The sequence below is a fragment of the Ciona robusta genome, chromosome 12 (genome assembly GCF_009617815.1).
Source record: "Ciona robusta chromosome 12, ASM961781v2".
NCBI classification, from domain to species: domain Eukaryota; kingdom Metazoa; phylum Chordata; class Ascidiacea; order Phlebobranchia; family Cionidae; genus Ciona; species Ciona robusta.
In genome coordinates this window covers 4,247,847-4,266,759 of record NC_143246.1, presented here as the reverse complement: position 1 = coordinate 4,266,759, position 18,913 = coordinate 4,247,847, and the positions used below count along the sequence as shown (strand labels likewise).

General features: G+C 34.6%; 1 protein-coding gene across 1 annotated transcript; it reads right to left on the bottom strand.

Annotated features, from left to right (window-relative positions):
• Positions 1–442: 442 nt before the first annotated feature.
• LOC149726966 (rho GTPase-activating protein 26-like) lies at positions 443–18,760 on the bottom strand. The gene is made up of 16 exons (XM_089890136.1): positions 18,537–18,760; positions 16,477–16,603; positions 15,785–15,887; positions 14,914–15,043; positions 11,889–12,020; positions 10,656–10,727; positions 9,789–9,961; positions 8,969–9,182; positions 7,639–7,749; positions 5,318–5,502; positions 4,754–4,912; positions 4,375–4,534; positions 3,720–3,889; positions 3,113–3,282; positions 2,191–2,813; positions 443–1,944 (listed from the first exon to the last, which is right to left on the bottom strand). The coding sequence occupies exons 1-16, from the start codon at positions 18,657–18,659 to the stop codon at positions 1,414–1,416; spliced, it is 3,183 nt and encodes a 1,060-aa protein (XP_089746262.1). The 5' UTR covers positions 18,660–18,760; the 3' UTR covers positions 443–1,413.
• Between the last annotated feature and the right edge of the window lie 153 nt (positions 18,761–18,913).

Genomic DNA, 18,913 nt, shown 5'->3' with positions numbered 1-18,913 from the left:
ATAAAAAAATATGTTATGCATTCAACGGATTTTCCTAAGGAGCAAATCAGGCTACGCCATTTTGCAAGAGCACACAGAACCGTCATATGAGAAGCAGACATATATATAACTCAATCCAACTCGTTCATAAATAGCTGCATACATTCATTAATTAGTCACGTCCTGAAAGTGACTCAACCAATTGAGGGGTAAGTTTCACAGTTTAAAGACCTGAAAATAACAGGACAAGCAATGCAGGACGACTAAAGCTACAATTCAAAAGTTCCAATCATTTCAAAATCCATCATAATTTCCAAGTACCATAGAACTTGTCAGTGACCACAAGTGACCTGTAAAATAAACTGAATTAATTGGATGATTAGGAGTTTAATTACAGTGGAAGAAAAACTTACCTTTTGGCTGGAGAATATTTATGGACGACTGTTTGTATTTTATGCAGTGATTTAAATGAAAGAATATTTCTTTATTTAATGAACTGAGACTTTAAATACTGCAAGTCATCAAAGCAAACATGATTCAGCAAGAAAAACAGGTAAGTAACGAAGAAAACGAGTTTAAAAGGAAAATTATGGAGATTAGGAATACACGCGACACCATTTGAAGACAAGTGTAAAACTACAAAAATGTAAATACTTGGCTTAGTTAATGTAAATGTATCTCTTAACACTAGCACTGTTAGTGCAGATGTAGTTAAAACTGTGTTGCTGTATAAAACACCGGTGAACAAATTAGTTTTTGATCGGTATATAACTTGGTTTTTAAAGACAGAGGTGTCAGTCGATTGTTGTTACAGTTACTGGTGTAGCAGCCAGCATGGGGATTTAAATAGAAACTTTTATTACAGGTGGTTATTGCTACGTACAAATTGCACGGTAGATATAAAGTGCTTGTTCTTGGAATTTAGTTATGGGCCATGTGTACGAGTGTGTGTGGAAAAAGCTAAAATGATAAAATGCCATGATGGAAAAATAACGAAAAAACTTATGTTTTCTAGGGTGAAAAAAAACAGATTTTACAACGCCCAGCGTTGGGTATCTGATACTTATCGTGTTTTTTCCACAAACAGATATTTGAAAAAATCTGGACACTAATAAAAAAAACTTAAGATAACAGCGGAGGTGAAATTAAAAAACTTGTTTCCCTGTGTCAGGGTTCACTTCACGGGCTCACGCATTTAGAAGATATTATAATGAAACTTGTTTGCTAATCGGGGCTCTAAAAAATGCATAAGTTATCGGCGGACGAAAATATCTAGGTAACTCAGTGATGCACAAAAAATTTCCACTCCCAATCTCAGTGTTGACTAGACGAACTAAAAAAGTCAGTTTCAGTGGCGCAATATGTCCTTATGGCTTGTACGCCAAGCAAAAGGAAGAATTGTTGGCTTTTAGCAGGATACATGCCTTTAATGTGTCAAATAAACTCAACGTAGTTCTCAGGCACCAAACCCTCTTCACCGTTTAGCACACCACGTAACCAGCCAGGTTCGTCCGTCGGTTGTAACTGCTTGATCAGCATACCAGGCTGGAAGGACAATTCCCCATCGCGTTCGGCCTCGCATGCAAATAGCGTCCGTGCCAAACTCGGAATCGTGACGTCACTTCCTGTCGGCGAAAGCCTGTCCGGTGACGTCACCATGGCAAAGGACCGCGGACGAGACCTGGGTCCATCAGTAGGGCCCCATAAAAAGGATGAGGGCTGGGTACCGATGGCGTTTAATGAATTCTCCTCAGAGGCGTGCTTTTCAGTGGTAGCTCGTAGAGGTACAGGCGTGGCTAATGGGTCTTTAGATTGCTTTGGTGTAGCTGTAAGTGGAGATGGGTTGTTTTCTTCGACAAGAAAGGCTGCAGGAATCAACGCAGATTTCGGTCTCGTGTTCATAGCTGGCGACTTTAACACTTTTCGTTCAGAAGAATCGCTTAAACGAGTTGGTCGTTTTGCTTCCTGCAATCAAATAGATTCAGTAATTATTAAATGGAATAGTTTATGCCAAAAACAGAAACATTTCTATTTTAACTGATATTTAGTGCATTTAGTCAGAGTGGCATGTAACAGTCCTTTGTTATTACCATATAATTCTTTTTTCCGAAATATTGTAATGGTTCTTGTGCTAAAATTACAAGATATTTTATTTTTGCTTCAAAAAACACACAAACTACGTTGAGTACAAACAAACTAACAGGAACTTACTGTTGCATCTTTCCTTGTCGTCTTATGTGGCAACCCTGCAGTAACAGCTGTAGCCATCAGCTTCATTTTTCTCTGAGCGATGGACACAGTTTTCGACACATTATTGTTGTTGCTATTGTGGTTGCGAGTCTTATCAACCTTCGCATACACAACTTGGTCGTCGGCTGAAACAGGTTTCCGACGTAGCAATGACGTCACCCGTTGCTTAGCGGCGCCTGTTTTCTTCCCAGTTTCGCGACGAGTGATGCTGTTCTCCGCATCAGGGTAACTCGGGGTTAAATTTGACTCTTTGGGTTCACTATGGGTCACTGCTCCACGCAAGCGCGGGGAACGAGGGGTTATTTTAGGTCGTTCTTTCGGTTTCAATCCTCCTTTAGGAGTCCATGTCTCTTTAACCGTAAGATTATCTTTGCTCTTTCCGGATGTTGGTTTGATCTCACTATCTGATCCTTCAGGATCATCCTTAACTTCTTCTTTAACTCCGGAGACAAAAGTCTTCTCGGAGCTAGGAGTCATATCTTCAATGTTGAGTTTCATATCGAGAGGAGATCTCTCTCCAAAGTCATCATCCTCATCGGAAGAGGATAAACTGTGATCCGGAGTATGATCTAGTTTATCTCTTTCTGTGGATTTAAAGATAAAACATGAAACTTTAATAGAAGTACATAGTTGAACTGATTGAACTGTACTTATTCCCCATGAATGGCAACATTTTTTAATTGGAAATTTGTACTAGATATTTTCTATAGTGAAAAGGTTTTGACCATGGATTTTTTTATCCAGAAAAAGACATAGATTTTATCCAAAAATTTCCATTTTTTGTAGAAGAAAATATGTGCTAGATATTTTCTATAGTGAAAAAAGTATTGATAAACCGATAGTAACTTAATAAGGAAACAAGAAAATGAGATAAAAAACGAACCGTTTCTGTATTTTGTAGTGATGTTGGGACTTGGAGTTCGATTCTGGCTCCGGAACGCTTGGGATCTCTTGAATCTGGAAGAACCATCACTCTCTGTGGATGCTCCATCCTCTTCTAAGATCCCGGGTACTGATGCGTATTCGTAGATGGGACGAGGTCGTTGTCGTAATCTGAGAAGACATTGATGAAGATTGGTGAGTGGGGTGGATGGAAGGAAAAAGAGAGTAATAGAAAAAAGAAAGACAAGGAGAGAAGGTGCTTTAAAAAAGAAAAGAAGAGTAATAAAAAAGTAAAAAAGAGAGAAAATAAAAAAACAAAGCAGAGAAGAGAGAAATGAAATATGTTTAATAAAATAAAAGAAACATTAGGAGAAAAAGAGATACTTAGTAGAAAATATTGAACGTAGGCTATTGTTTTAGTCCGGCGCCGTGGCACAATGGTCAGCACGCTTGCCTCGAACCTAAAGGTTACGGGTTAAAGACTTATCGCTGCTACCACTGTGGGCATATGTGTTGCAAGTGGGGGAGTAGAACTATATTTGCTATTGGACTTAAAAAACACAAACACAATATCTTTGCCTTATAAAAAAAAATAACATTTAACTTACCTCTGTGATGGAAGTCTTGATATCCTAGGGTTTGGTGTGTGAGGTGTGGAGGACTTTTCCGCATCCGTGTCGCTGAATACTTCCTCATCTTCCTCAAGGAACATAAACTCGATGATGATCTCAACGATGATGTTGGAAAACTTGATCTCCATGATCGATTGAACAGTTTCCTAAAAAAGTGTGAATTTTGAAGTTTTTTTATGCAAACGTATGAATTTTTTTTTTTTGGTGGGAATATTTAGTAATTTTTTCCCCACAAACGTGTGATTTTTAAATCTACAAAAAATGCTTAAGGCCAAGAAGGTATTTTTCTTTTGTATTAAAAATTTTAAAAATATGTGTATTTTAATTTTCGTAAAGGTCTGATATTTTGTATTTAAAACTTTTACAAAAACTTTTATAGGTTCGATACCTAAACATGAATTCCATTACTAAACGCTACTAACTGTTAAAAATTGAACAAAAATAATTTTAAATTTACAATACATTCTTCCAAAAATGTGCTTTGAATAAAAATTTGCAAAAAAATAAAACCCCTCAAAAAATATTTTATTTTAAAGTTTACCTATCTGTCTGGAACCAAAATTCTTATGGTATTAAATAATAATATTTTAATAAAAAAAAATCTTTTTTTTAATCCAAAAATTCTTCCTACCTCTCTTTCCCGCATCAATGTGGGTCCGAAACAAACTCCAAGGTTTTGGACCGTCATCTTGTTGACCAAATGATGCGATTGGACTTTACGAAGATGAGGAGCAAGGAGGGAGAGGACGCGCTGGTTCGCTTTCGGGAGTTTGTGGATCAATTCTTTTACTCTGGAAAGTGGAATAGATTAATTACTATATATAGTGTTACTCTACATACAGTATGCCTGAAAATGAACTGCAATGTATGTATAATATAGTTAAAAATTAAAATGGTGTGGTTGTAATATAACGTGCAAGTGCAACACCACATACGGTCACTTTTCTGAAGGTAGATAATAGTAATACATTGACGACAGGGTAATATGCCAACATTGGTTGTGGACTTACTTAGTAACCCTATCATCAGGATTGTTTAATTTTGCTGCGTTGATAAAATCTCGATGAAGTTCAAACGTCATGATGGGTTCTGGAAGATTCCGGAAGCAGCTCTTTAGCGCACTCGTGAGGGTATTTATTTCCCACTCACTGTCGTTGCTGTATTCCACACTATGTAAAACGACAAGAAAATGCTAGTTTACTTACACATTTTGTCACAACCATATGTTTGACGTTCTTTTTTTAGTAAAATCTGGGGGTGACATTGGTACAATGCAGTTACACCCCTGGTTGTCAAATATTATGAACATTGGTTGTCCAAAATGTGATTCTGATTGTTTGTATATATAACCTAAAACTCTACCTATAATGCAAAAACATCAACCACGTTTAAAAATTTGGGCGACATGTCACACCAAAAAAATGTCACCCATGTTTAATAATGTGGGTGACATGTCACACCAGGTACCCAACAGTTTGCCTATCGTCACAACCACGTGCCACCAAAACACAACAACCTCCAACCAACCTGTCACAAAACCACATGCCACCAAAACACAACAACCCCCAACCAACCTGTCACAAGTAGCAGGGCTAACAGCTTGGTTAAGAAGCAAGTCAACTTTCGACAAAACCCCCACAAGTCGATATATTCCTTCATGTTCTACCCCACGCCTCTCTATCTCAGCAATCACGTGCTCCACAAACTTAAAACCGGTTTCATCCAGTTTAAACTGGCCTTCCTTCTTCTTAAAATCATGCTGAAATGACGGAATTTTTATGTTGGGTATTTTATGAAAGTGTAAAAAGAACAAATTTTAAACAGTATGCGGGTTAAAAGGCAACCAGTGATAAAGTAAAACACAATATTGTTTTTTTGTGTCTCCTTAAATGTCCCTTGGCTTCAGTGGCGCAACCAGCGCGTTCAAAAGGGGGCTGTCATATTTACGTCTAGTCCACGTTTATCTCTGACGCGATAAAACACTCCCTTTATTGGTTGTGCACACGAATATATATCCTATTTTACGCGGTAAATTAAAACTAACACTACATTATTAAAAAGACGTATCTAAATTAATATAAACAGATGAAACATTGTTGCAGATTTACGCATGTTAATGTAACGATTATTTACGTCAGAATACCTTTGATAAACCATTTCGATTGTTCCATCACAAACGAGATTGTTGGTAAACAATCGTGTTTTATTTGCTCCCATACGATCTGTAGTTTTTGTATGATTTCTGTTTCTGATGATTAGTTTAAATCAGTGCTTCCCAAACTATGGTATGCGAAGGCCTCCCAGGTGGTACGCGAGCACCTTATTAAGTTCACACCAAACGATCGCAAATGATCTTTTAGTGATTTTCGTAAGCATTATTTTAATCCACATAAATTACGTACAGCGTGACATTCCATGCTATATTCCCTACACCGGTGTTTCTAACTTTTTAAACCTAGGCGTTGTTTTACGCGTGTACAGAATATTTTTGCAAGCCTATCTTTACTTATGCGCATGAAAAGGCAAATATTCAACCTGTTTTCAAGCACCTGCAGGCTAAATAATCAAGGGGACAATCGCTAATATGACGCAAATAATCAACGTGTGAACTGCTATTATGACGTAATCAATTCCCAGGTCAAACAATCGCTATTATGACGCGATGAATCCACGTGTGAATCCCTACTGTTTCGTAATAATTATGCTGCTTGGCTGAGGAAAACATCGTAAATATACAGCAGTGCTACTTCTGGAACATATTTAGGTTGTTTATTACCGCGCCTGTTGCCCTGTTTAATAGGCAAATTACTTTTATTTTCAACTTTGAGAAAGGCAGTGCCAAGTTCATGCCCGCGGAAAAAATAGGTGTGCGTGCGGTTTTTAATTTCACTATTTAAAATGAGTTGTTCACGAGCCTTTAGTAGTTTAGTATGTAGGTGGTTTGAGAACGCTGCTTGAAACAAAAAGTGGTACGCGAGTAGATAAAGTTTGGTAACCACTGATTTAAATGCTGATAAACCCGCGATTATTATGCATTTTAATTGGTGCAAATATAAGTGCGAGGAGCGACGCTATCAGTAAATTGGAACCAACACAAATTGTAATATATTATTATAAAGTATCGCCCCGGCAGAGCTTGGACAAAGGCCACCGAAACATCGTTTGATGACACCGCACGAGAACCAGAGTTTTATTACGTCACTTTTCACGAGAATAAATTCACAACGATTGCTTCGTTTGTTAAGTGTTGAATGTATGCTACCACATGCGTCTTCCTTTATTTCCTACGCCGGCGCAGAGCGTAAAAATGTGACGCTCATACACGATGTTTCGATCTCGTGGTTGGTTGTGCAGTTAGCACATTCCTCCAGATTGTTATATTATGAAACGTCATAATTAATAGTTACGTTACAATAGGACAAGTGACGTAACAATTGAACGAAAAGTTATTCCAATTTTAAGCGAACGAATGTAATATTAAATGCAACGCGCGTGTGTGTGCGTCTTAGCACTTTCTGGCTGCGTGCGTGTCTGCGGAAAAGGGGGCTGTCATGACAGCAAAACAGCCCCCCTGGTTGCGCCCCTGCTTGGCTTACAACACACAAGGTAAACATACAACTACACACATATACTTCTGGTAATAATAACCAAATATTACCCATTTTTAAATGTATTTTTAGTTCAAGTAGAAGTTCATTTGGCATAAAAAAAGTACAAATATAAAGTATAAAAAATATATAAATATAAAAAGTATAAAAAACAGTAATGACCAACAAAAAAGTGGGACTGCTACTAAAAACAGTAATGATCTGCAGTGGGGTTCCTACTATATATAATGACTTAAAAAAACACCATATTTTTACTGATGTTGTTCCAAGCAAGGAAGAGGACCTACTTTAGTCTTGATGTACTCGGGCTCCCTCCCATCCATCACTGACATCCACTTCTTACGATCCACATCCGAGACTGCTTGGAAAGTGAGGAGTGATTGTTTCCCGGATTGATCCTGGGATCAAAAATGAAGGTTAGGTGGAAAATGATATTATAGCTCAATTTTTGTAAACAATTTTTACAATATTTTTTTTTTAAATTTAAACAAAACTTTTAAAAATTGTAACAATTTTTTTTCTAAAGAATTCACTGTAACAAAAAAATGAAGGTAATGCCTTGGTTCCAATTAAAATAAGCCTACAGTTTAATAAAAAAAAAAGTGAAAAAAGCAAAGCGTTTACAAGTACGAAAGAGAATCGGCTACAGCGTAATAATTGCATGTTGTTTTTACAAAAAAGTTTGAGATATTACTATAATACAATATTATAAAAAAATTTTTTTTTTACAACTTAGGTTATATACTCATAAAACAAAACATGGGAAACATATATACAAAAAACAATGGGAACAAAGTTAGGGAGTTAAAGGGGTCACAAACATACAACTTAAAGGGGATAACCAATAGACAGCTTTGGAATTTTATAGGGGTCAACAAAATGGTTTAAGAAGTAATGAGAGATTAACATATAGTTTATTATGAAGTAGTTTCTTCAATATAATAAGATTATCATTATAATTTATAACCTAATGTATATTACCATTCATATGGCAGACACATTTTTTGTTGGTTACATTTTGTTGGTTACACCAATTTATAAATTAACAAAGACTTTAAGAGCCTACAAAAGTTTAACGGCCACCGTTAAAATATATTATTGAACCATAACTTATCATATAGGAGTTACATTACATATGGCTCAATTATAGATATCTTTTGTTACAATTACATTATTTAGGTATATAATATATGTAACTTGTTTACACAACAATGGTGACTCAATGCCTCTGTTGAGCATGAATCAGTTGAATTATGAAATATCATATTTTGGTATATATTTTGGCTTAAGGCAACAATAACAATATCAATATCATTGTAATGTAGTATAGATCAAAGTATCAGAAGAAGCACGAACAAATCAAAATAACAAAAAATCATTGGATGTACTATCATTTTAAAAACAACGCAAAACATTTTGCATTTTAAAATTTAGATTTGCAAACATTGTAATTTTGTTGCTAAAAGCCAAAAATAATAAAATGGTTTAAAAAATTGACACATAAAGTGTGCAACTTTAAACACATGTGTGTAACTTTATTTGTAACTTAAAACACACAAAAAGTGTGTAACTCTAAAACAGCTTTTTAAATATTATTTACGAACAGTAAAAATTCACCTCCACTTCCAAGTCAAAGCAGAATCTTTTATCAATGGAGTCGGTTATTCTCCTTGTACAAGTCTTCACAATAACTGGTTCAGCGAACCCAACAGCTGGAGCTTGATTTAGTGATGGAATGGCAGATGTAGGGTGGTGGTAGGGGGTAAGCATTTGAAACAACTTGGCTTCTTTGGTGTACATACAGAAGTATTTTGTCCATTTGGAAGTGAACCTGGAATTAGCACAGTAATAATGTAATAAACGTATGTGGTATCTATCTATGTATATAGTAGGGTGGGAGAAGATGGGACACCTGTTCATTCTATTTTCTTGTCCAGTTTGGTAGTAAACAAAGAACATCTAAAGATTTATAAAACCGTATCCTTACAACTCTTATAGACCGTTGTTAATTGTTTAAAACAACAATCAGGATATTTGAATATTATGTACTAAGGGTGTCCCATCTTCCCCCAACCTACAGTAATATCTATAAATGTATAAATTGTTGCTGCTAAGCTTGGTTTTTAAACCTCTTCTGACATTTACTTGTCTACCGATATTTCCCAGTCCTTTACAGTTGAATGGCACTAATATATTCAACGAAACATACATTTAATTAGTGAAAATAACAGCACAAAATATATAGTGACATATATCAGTTCATACACCACCTCAACAATTACTGAAACAGGGTGATATTCTATTAAGTAGTGCTAGGCTGCTCCTTCAAAATGATTAAACTTCAGTAAAAACCTATATATTTAAAATTTTAAGCTGTTTAAAGAAAATTAAGTAATGCTAACATAAGCACAACACAACTTAAATATATAAATTTTACCTTGAACTGATAGGATTTTTCTCGTTAAGAAAAAGGTATCCTGCCTTGGTCCACTGCACCCCGCTTCCAGCTGACTCCTCAGCAGTATCTGGATGATCTGACATCTTCCTCATCAGTGTTTTCGTCTTTTCCCGAGTCCCATCATATTGCGCTCGAGTGGAAACGAGTCGAATCTTTGGGGAAAAATATGAATAAAGTTTAAATTTAAATTAATTAGGTATAGAAAAACTAAAAATAAAATTGTTTAAAGAAATTAAATATGAATAAAATGTTAATTTAAAGATATTAATATTTTTTAAAGTAAAACTTATATTTAAGCAGCTAATGGTTTATTTTTATTTTGTTGGTTGTAAAAAAGAGAAAAAACAAACAAAAGATGATTTTATACACATCCATAAAAACAACCAGAAAAGGCAATGTGTATACTCCGGTGCACATATTTGTAACATGTGGCCAAAATATGGTGTTTCTATTTTGGTAATTACACCAATTCTATTAAATAATGTAGATAGGTCAGTTTCTACGTGGCAGACCAGAAGCAGCTAGGATTTAGGCTAGATGACAATCATATCACTTTCAGTAACTACCTCAACAGGGAATCTTTCTTATATGGTATATAATGTATCCTAAAGTTATATCCTGAGCCATGGGTGTGAAACCTACAGTCTTCAGGCCTAATTTACCCAGTAATTTCACTCGGGCCAAATTCACCCAGTAGTCTACGGGTTCACCCAGTAATTTATACCCAGCACTTCTGTAAAAAAATGCACACTTCTGACCCCTGTCCTAATCAAACACTACCAAATACTTTCACAGCATTTATAACACAATAAAAAAAAAAATTTAAAAGTATTTTTTTATCCCAACCTGTAACTCTTTCATGTAATCCTTGCAGTCGTTTGCCGTTTCATGGCTTTGATGGAAGAAGTTGAAATATACCTGGATCAAAATAACTTATGATGTCACAAGTGCTTCTGGACTGAACAAACATATATTGATAAGAAGAGACAATATTATGTTACTTGTATCTCAGCAACTGGAAACAACTTCTAGTTTGTGCTAGGTTACATTTTTTGGAATTTTAGATTTTTTAACTACTACGGGAATGACATTCTTGGCTACCTAAAAGTTAGTCGTTCGCGGTTACTGTTGGCCGCATTTTTCAGTCAATGACTAAATTTCTGTGCATTACTTATTACAGAAGTAAAATTTTAGTCAGTCGATTTAGGCAGCAACTAGATTAGTTGCTACCCGAGAATGACACCCCGGTTAATACATGGGATGGGGTAATAATAGGCCCCTGTTAGTACATGGTATAGGGTAATAATGGGCCAATCCCGGCCTAAATCCTAGGACCCATGGCGTTTCACGCCGCGGGACCTCACTTACATAGAACAGAATAATACATGGTAACATGACAAATAATATAGCTGATAACCTGTGTAGTGTATACATCAATTTTAACACACATAACTTACATATATAGGGTTAAAAAGAAAAAAAATTAACAAAAAAATACCAAAAAAACTTATATTTAACAACAACACTGTTTACTTCCATAAAACTTCATACCAATTCACTGCATTGTTAAATTCAAAATTACTAAGAAATAGACACATGTTATTCAAATTTAAATCTTGAAACTTATTTCAGTTATTCAGTAAACAGCAATCGTATGTTAGCTAAATGCTTCACTATCAACAATTACCAGTAATATGCCGACATTGCTACACCAGCTATGCACAATAACATTGTGTTTGCATAACAGTAGTCAACACTAAGGGAGCTTAATACAGATTTTCAAACTGTACAGCACAGACTGGGTACTGCTGTTAAACAGTTTACACTTTAAAATTTAAGTGTCACTATATAGTAGGGTGCGGTAAGACGATCCAAATATCCTGATCGCGCTTTAAACAGTTAACAACGGTCTATGGGAGCCGTGAGAAACGGGTTTTATAATTCTTTAATGTTTTTTGTTTACCACCAAATGGGACGATAAAATATAATAAAAAGGTGCCTCATTTTCCCCCCAACCCACTATATATATAATTGTGCATTAGTTTTAAACCATCTGTAGATTAAATATTTCCATCCTACCTGCATAAACATAAGCAAATGTTCCACAAATTCAAACTTCTTTCTTTCTTGCACCTCCTGCAGTTTGTAGACATAGTTCAAAGCTTCCTTGTGGAAAGTTTTCTTGTGGGTAAACAACTCATTGTCAGACTCCTGTAGATAATGATATGGTTAATAAAAAGCATTACTTCTCAATAATTATATATGTAGTAGGGTAGGGAAGATGGGGCACCTTTCACCTTTTCATTCATTCTATTTTCTCATCCTGTTTGGTAGTATACAAAGAGCATTCAAAGAATTATAAAACCATATTCTCACTACTCCCATAGACCATTGTTAATTGATTTGTTTAAAACACAATCATAATATTTAGATATTATGTGCTAAAGGTGTTCCGTCTTTCCCCACCCTACTATATGTCTAAAACATTAGTAAATAATGCAACTTTCTTAATTCCTCAATTTTTGCTACGTGATAGCTTTGGCTATAGTTGGGTGCCAAACTTTGTACAGCTGTGGTTCAATACAATAAAAATTGCTGGGTGAAATATTATTATAGAGTCCTAGTAAAGACAGTTTTGGTTTATGACCATTTTAAACAATCATATAAAAACGAAATTCCAAAAAACTTGATTAAGCCGTATGCAGCAAAGTAATGAATGTATGTATGTGTGCCAAGGTATTATACAAAGACAGAATGTTGCTGATCAATATTATACAACCAAGCTTCTGTCAAGATGTAGTTGAAGTTTTGGTTAGTCTACAACAATAATAAGGTCGAATTTCCCATCCAGCACTTTTTTTTTTTTTTTTTTTTTTTTTTTTTTGATTTTCTTGCATCTATTTTTTTATTTTTTTCTGGGTTTTGTCTTTTATGATTTTTTTGTTGGTCTTATTACAAGACATCAGGAACATTGTTGGGTGCACTGCATTGGGTCGGACCTTATAAAGTCTGATTACTCAGTTGAACTTATTAATCCATCGAACATTAAATACCTTCTGTTTGTGGGGTTGGCGCAGTACCAACAACGTAGTGTAATTGATACACTTGAATAGCTGGTATACATTACACAGAGCTTATCGCTTGATTAAGCAACGTCAAAGTTAAAGAATTTACACTTAACAAATTTAATGTCACTATATTTAACAATTAGGCATTAGTTAAAATACATCTGCAGGACAAACTGGTATTTCTACCCAATATAAAGCAATTATAGAAACAACATATATGACATGACATTAGCAGGCTAAGCAGCGCATTGTAAGGAATAAGAATAAATAATAATAACCCTCACAAAGTTACGGTGGGAATTTAGACACTCATCCAAAAATATAACAAGATATATATTATATATAAACTATGAACTAGTGTCAAACATTGTAGACTTAGAGATGGAAAAAACAGATAAAACCAACAAGTTTTTGCAAAGAGGTCAATTTGGGTGATGGCTATGTGTGGAGCATCAGAGATGGGTCTTTTGCCCATTTTTGCTGCTGAGCTATGACCACACTATGGCACTAGACACTAAGTTCTGTGACTTGCATACCTAGGCCAATATTAGATAGGTTTCGCCATGCTACCCCGGACCTCAATCACTATTCTTCTAATTAAAACTATATTCATGCAAGACCCAAAACTATCTTGTATTTGTGGGGAAACATGAATTTAGAAAACAGTTATTTTTAGCAAAGAGGTCAATTTGGGTGATGGCCGTAGTAGGTTGCAAGTAGCTTCAGTTTCTGCTTTACTGCAAGCTCGAACTTCAACCGTATGCGCTTCTCATTCCCAATCTTAGGCTCCATTTATCAGGCAGCCTTCCTTACGTTGGGAGAACTATGCGCTACCAAGGAACTGAGTGGTTTTGCCAATGCTTCCCCGGACCTCAATTGTTATTGTACTACTTGGGACTATATAAGAGCCAGACGAAAAGTATCTAGTGTTTGTGGGGACTTCACGACCATGTCCACTAAATCACACCAACATTATGAATTGGTCTTCCTAGAGTTTTACACTGTTGAAGTATCCATACAAACAAGCAGGGCAAATATTGCATATTAGAGACATGTTTTGAGCTATGAATGTAACTGCATTTTAACCATGTCACCCAGATTTTGTTAAAAATTCCAAATATGTGACGCTATGAACACAATTACCCATTCAAGACAAGAGTGTATGGAACAAACACATTGTTAAATTTTGAACCAAGGGTTCATGTACCTACTACATTGGTGTAAACAAACAACAACTTTCAATTTCTAAACTAGAAATAGGAAGTTGTAGAAGCATTAAAACTTGGTTGATCAATGCAGCTATAAATGTGTAATGGGCCACTCAAAAGGAACCTTTTTACAAGCTTTTTGTTCATTCATAAACAATTAGTTTATACCACTGGTTGTAAAAATTACTGCAACCATAAAATAGGTCCATGCTAACAAAAACACAAGCAATTTTAGCATAAAATGAGATCATTTTTAGTTTTTTCAAAGCCCAGATTAAACAGCGGGACAGAAACCGTTAAACTTAAGCATAATGTTATATTGTTATATTTAAATAATTTAACAATAAGTTCTCAGACTGCATTATGCAACACACAGCCTCAAATCAGAATGGAAATAATGTATATTTTTTACAGACATACAGTCATAGTATTACTCACTGGTATTATAACGAAACACAAAGCAGGTAACGCATTGTTTGGTAACAAATGCAAATTTAAAATGCCTTTATTGGTACTTTAAAAACAATGAAAAATAATTTCTAAAGTGCTGAGAAAAATTGCTGAAATATTATAACATATTGCAACAAATATTGCAAACAAAGTAATTATATCAAGTTTTTATTTTTTGCAATATGACATTTTAAACTGAAAACCTAGTTGTTTACACAAACAATTGCTTCGACAGTTTAAAATAAAAATAATATGAAAAAATCAAGTTCTACTTGTCTACAAATAACATGCATTTTCTAGGTTAAAAACTGATATGCCATAATAAGGTAACAGCTTGCACAACAAAACGTATTGTTAAAATATAAGGTAAAACCTTACTTGAAGTTGCTGACACTTTTTCTTGTGTGACAGGGCAAGGGTTTGTTCCAGTTGTTTGTAATATCTTTCACTTGCTTTATCAAAAGCTTTTTTTGAACTTCTGTAGCTGTGGATGTGTTCTTTCCTGAAACTGTAAAATACCGGTCCCTTAAATAAGTGCATGTCCGCTATGTCCACTATGTAGTGAATGTCCACAATATTCGTTATGTCTGCTATGGCCACTATGTAGTGAACATTGTGGACATAGCGGACAAAGTGGACATAGTGAATATTGTGGACATAGCGGACATGCACTAATTAAAGAGACCCCACAGAATGTAGATTAGACCATTATTTTCCTGCTTTAAATTATACATTTTGTCTGGAATTACAGTAGTGTAACAGGAAATTCTGTAGCACTGTTGCTTTTCTAAGACTATTAACAGCAGTGTGGTTGGCATTATATTATGTCCTGGGACAAATATATTACCAACTGTAAACCATTTGACAAATCAAATGCATTCAAACAATCAGAAATTGAAACAAACAACTCTTAGGTTTATAATGTAAGACACACAAAATTCCCGCTGTATTATTTTTTCTTTTTATGTAAACCAATCTAAATCAAACTACAAAAAGCCATTATTAAACAATAAACATCAAAATTAATCACATGACTACGTAAAAATATGCTGTGGGTTTTTTTTTTTTGATGATATGGTATAAGAAATATGACTTACTCTTCTGAAAGGTTTTAATTTTGTTTTTTAATTAAGTAAAAACCACCTAACTGGATTAAACTAGAAAAAGTCATCATTAAACATCAAAATTGATCAAATACCTAAACAGGCTTTGGGGTTTTTGTAAAAAATTATATGCAAATGTGACTTACTCTTCTAAGGGTTTAATAAGTTGTAGTTCAGATCGTTCAATTGTGCTTGACCAATCATTAGCCACCTCCTCAAGCATTAAACCAAACTCCTTTAAAGATCCAGCTTAAAGATAAAGAAAGTGAAGGTCAGGCTATTGCTGCAGTTACATGACACTTCTGCAGTATTTTTATAGCCACAGGCCATCCATTATCAAATTATTTGTGTGTCGATCAAAAATCAAGTTTGAGGGGATGGGTGTTAAAGTTTGAATAAAAATACCAATATTTACAAGTATATATGTATTTAAGCTTTAAATTATGATACTGTGAACTTGTATCCATGAGACCATGAGGTCCATGACTACCATTTACAATCAAATGCCTTTTTTTATTATAACAGGTATATAAAGTCCATATACCAAGTTTCTAATATATATTGGTAAGCAGACATGATATTTTAGGATTCTCAAGTTAAACCTTTAAAAATCAGGCCTTTAACTAGTACATGTATGCTATATCTATCTAGTTGGCATTAATGACATAAGGAACATAGTTAATTTGTAACCATAGTATACATGCACCAAAAAAAGGGCCCCTTAAAAAATTGGTTACCGAACTGTTACATATCTAAACAAGCATACAAGTAAAGACAGAGTAAAGCCAACGCAACTGACACAACATTGGGAATTAAGCTCGAAGCCAAAGAGACCTACCTATTCCTTTTTCTGTATCAGTTAAATTTTCGCCGATGCAATCAAACTGGAAGTTCTGGAGTCGGTCATTAAAAACATTCATCATTTTTCCCTGTTGTCGTGAGGCATTCAGCATATTCTTAGCATCCTGGTGTTTAGAAATTGTGTGTAAATTTGGTGATGTGTATGCTTCTAACCAAGAGGTAAAAGGTTCAAGGCTTGTCGCTGCTACTATTGTGGGCGTATGTGTCCTTGGGTAAGACACTTAACGGCAATTGCTCCAACCCAGTGGTCACTAATGGGTGGACTAAATTATCAAATTTATCAGTCATACAAAATGAAAAAAAATGAAAATAAACAACCACACACAAAGTTACATACCAGGAAACTCGTAACCTGGCACAAGGGTTATGAAACAGAACACCCATGTTATAACGACTTCCGTTTTTTTTGGCCACACGAGGATTAAACAAGTTAAATTCATTCATAAAATTCAGTGAAGGACAAGAAGATAATATGTTTATTTATGATAAATAAATGAAGGCTTGTTAAAATTATACTAGGAGTAAAGGGGAAGTGTTAATCAACAATTTTAAACAAATAGTTAATTACAAATCGAAACTTTATTATCATTTTAAAAACTAATTTACATATAGGCTTTTGAATGATTTGAATCAAGTTACAATTAAACACTAAACATGGTTCAACTTTGAAAAAACGTTCAATTAAACATAGTTTAAACTGCAAGTCTGTTTTTTTAGCATGTTATTTAAAAACTCGCATGCATTCGTTAGAATAACAATTGCATTATAATTAGCTGAGAAGAGAACTCCAAATAAGGACGGGGGCAAGTGAAAACACATGCATGATGTGTCATGTATACACGATTCACGCTGCGTCATAATTGTTATTGGTGACTCAACATTCCGTTACAAGTAGGAAATGACATGGTCCCCCGTGGGATTTAAACATCCGACAGTTTAATTTAGACAAAAGAACCTGGAAAGCTACACTACAATATTTGTGAGGCAAATTGGCACAATGTTTGTCCAAGTAATATTTATGTAAAATGAATTTGACAACCTGATAAACCAGGTTTTTATAGAAACACCAGAAATTTCATTATACCCGTTATGAGTGCCTGGGGTAACCGAACTTTTGAAACAGGAGTGATATCATAATTATGATTTACCAATCCAGTTTTGTACCTAAAGCAGATTTCCTATTGCTGTTATATGTCCATACAAACAAGCAGAGTCAAAGTATATACATTGCAATCGCTCTATTAATCAATTAAGTTAAATATGTTTGCCAACTGTAAAAAGTGTAGCCGCATTTTAACAATGTCACCTAATGTTTTGATACAAATTCATTAAACATGATATCAATACGGCCAGATGATACAGTAAAAAGGTGCCTACTGCCTAAACTTATTATCACGATACAATCTTTTTATACGGGTTTATGATTTAGTCTGTAATGAATGTAACTTGAACTGAAATATGATAATAGTTCCAATCGAATGTCGCCTGAACTTAAGGAGCCATACCAATGGAAAATCGAAACAATTTGAATATAAAGATTTAAAAAACAAAGATGCTTAAATGTGATCTAAAGGTACCACCTAAGTTTAAGAATTTACATTAAATCCAACCGCTAAAGTAAACAATTTTGCAAGGGATTTTCCTGAAAAAAAAAACTTTGACCGTTCTAGTTTCTAAGTACTATTCTTGATTTTGTTGTAGCTTTAACAATAAATACTTCTGCTTTGCGAAAATATATATCAAAACAATTTAACATACAGGCTTTATGATTTGATTTCTCAATTAAACATGGCTACATAGCCTACATTCCTACATAACACGTCAAGTCGCATTAGTTAATTTTTGCCCCTTTATTATGGTAAAAATGTTTATTCCGTTTCACTGATACATGATATGCCATTTTTTTACGAAAAAGTTGGTCGTTCGTCTTAAAAATTAAGTTTAAAAAAATGTGCTAAGTCAGCACAATCTGTTATGTAGCTTAGTTCAACCATACATAGTAACTCTATTACGGATTACCTGGACACATTAAATTACCTTTATAAGTTGCTTGATCTGTGAATTTGTTCTTTCAAGTTCGTCTTCGTACTCTTGTATACTTTTCCTAAAGAATGGCGAGTCAAGAAAACAGTCGGAGAATTCCAATGTATGCAACACCATGATTTTTGAACGCGCGTATAAATCGTAACTTCCTAATCTCTAATATTGCACAACACTCATCTAAATAAAAAAAAATATTTTTACCAAGCCTGAACTAGTACGCTCATTTACATTTGTTTTGCGTGTCGAATCGAAATGCAAAAACTTTGATTTTACTATTTTAACCGCTAAAATGAACTTTTTGAATTTAATACGGTGTAAGTAGATTTATATCTGTCCTTACTTTACAAATTAGTTAAAACTTAGCCAAGCAC

What these genes read in the sequence shown, in the direction of transcription:
- LOC149726966 (XM_089890136.1), bottom strand. Translation starts at nt 18,659, where the DNA reads ATGGTGTTGCATACATTGGAATTCTCCGACTGTTTTCTTGACTCGCCA. An exon ending in AGATCAAGCAACTTATAAAG is followed by an intron (nt 16,604 to 18,536) that starts GTAATTTAATGT and finishes TCTAAACACCAG; the next exon opens with GATGCTAAGAATATGCTGAA. An exon ending in AAAAATCCTATCAGTTCAAG is followed by an intron (nt 9,183 to 9,788) that starts GTAAAATTTATA and finishes TGCTAATTCCAG; the next exon opens with GTTCACTTCCAAATGGACAA.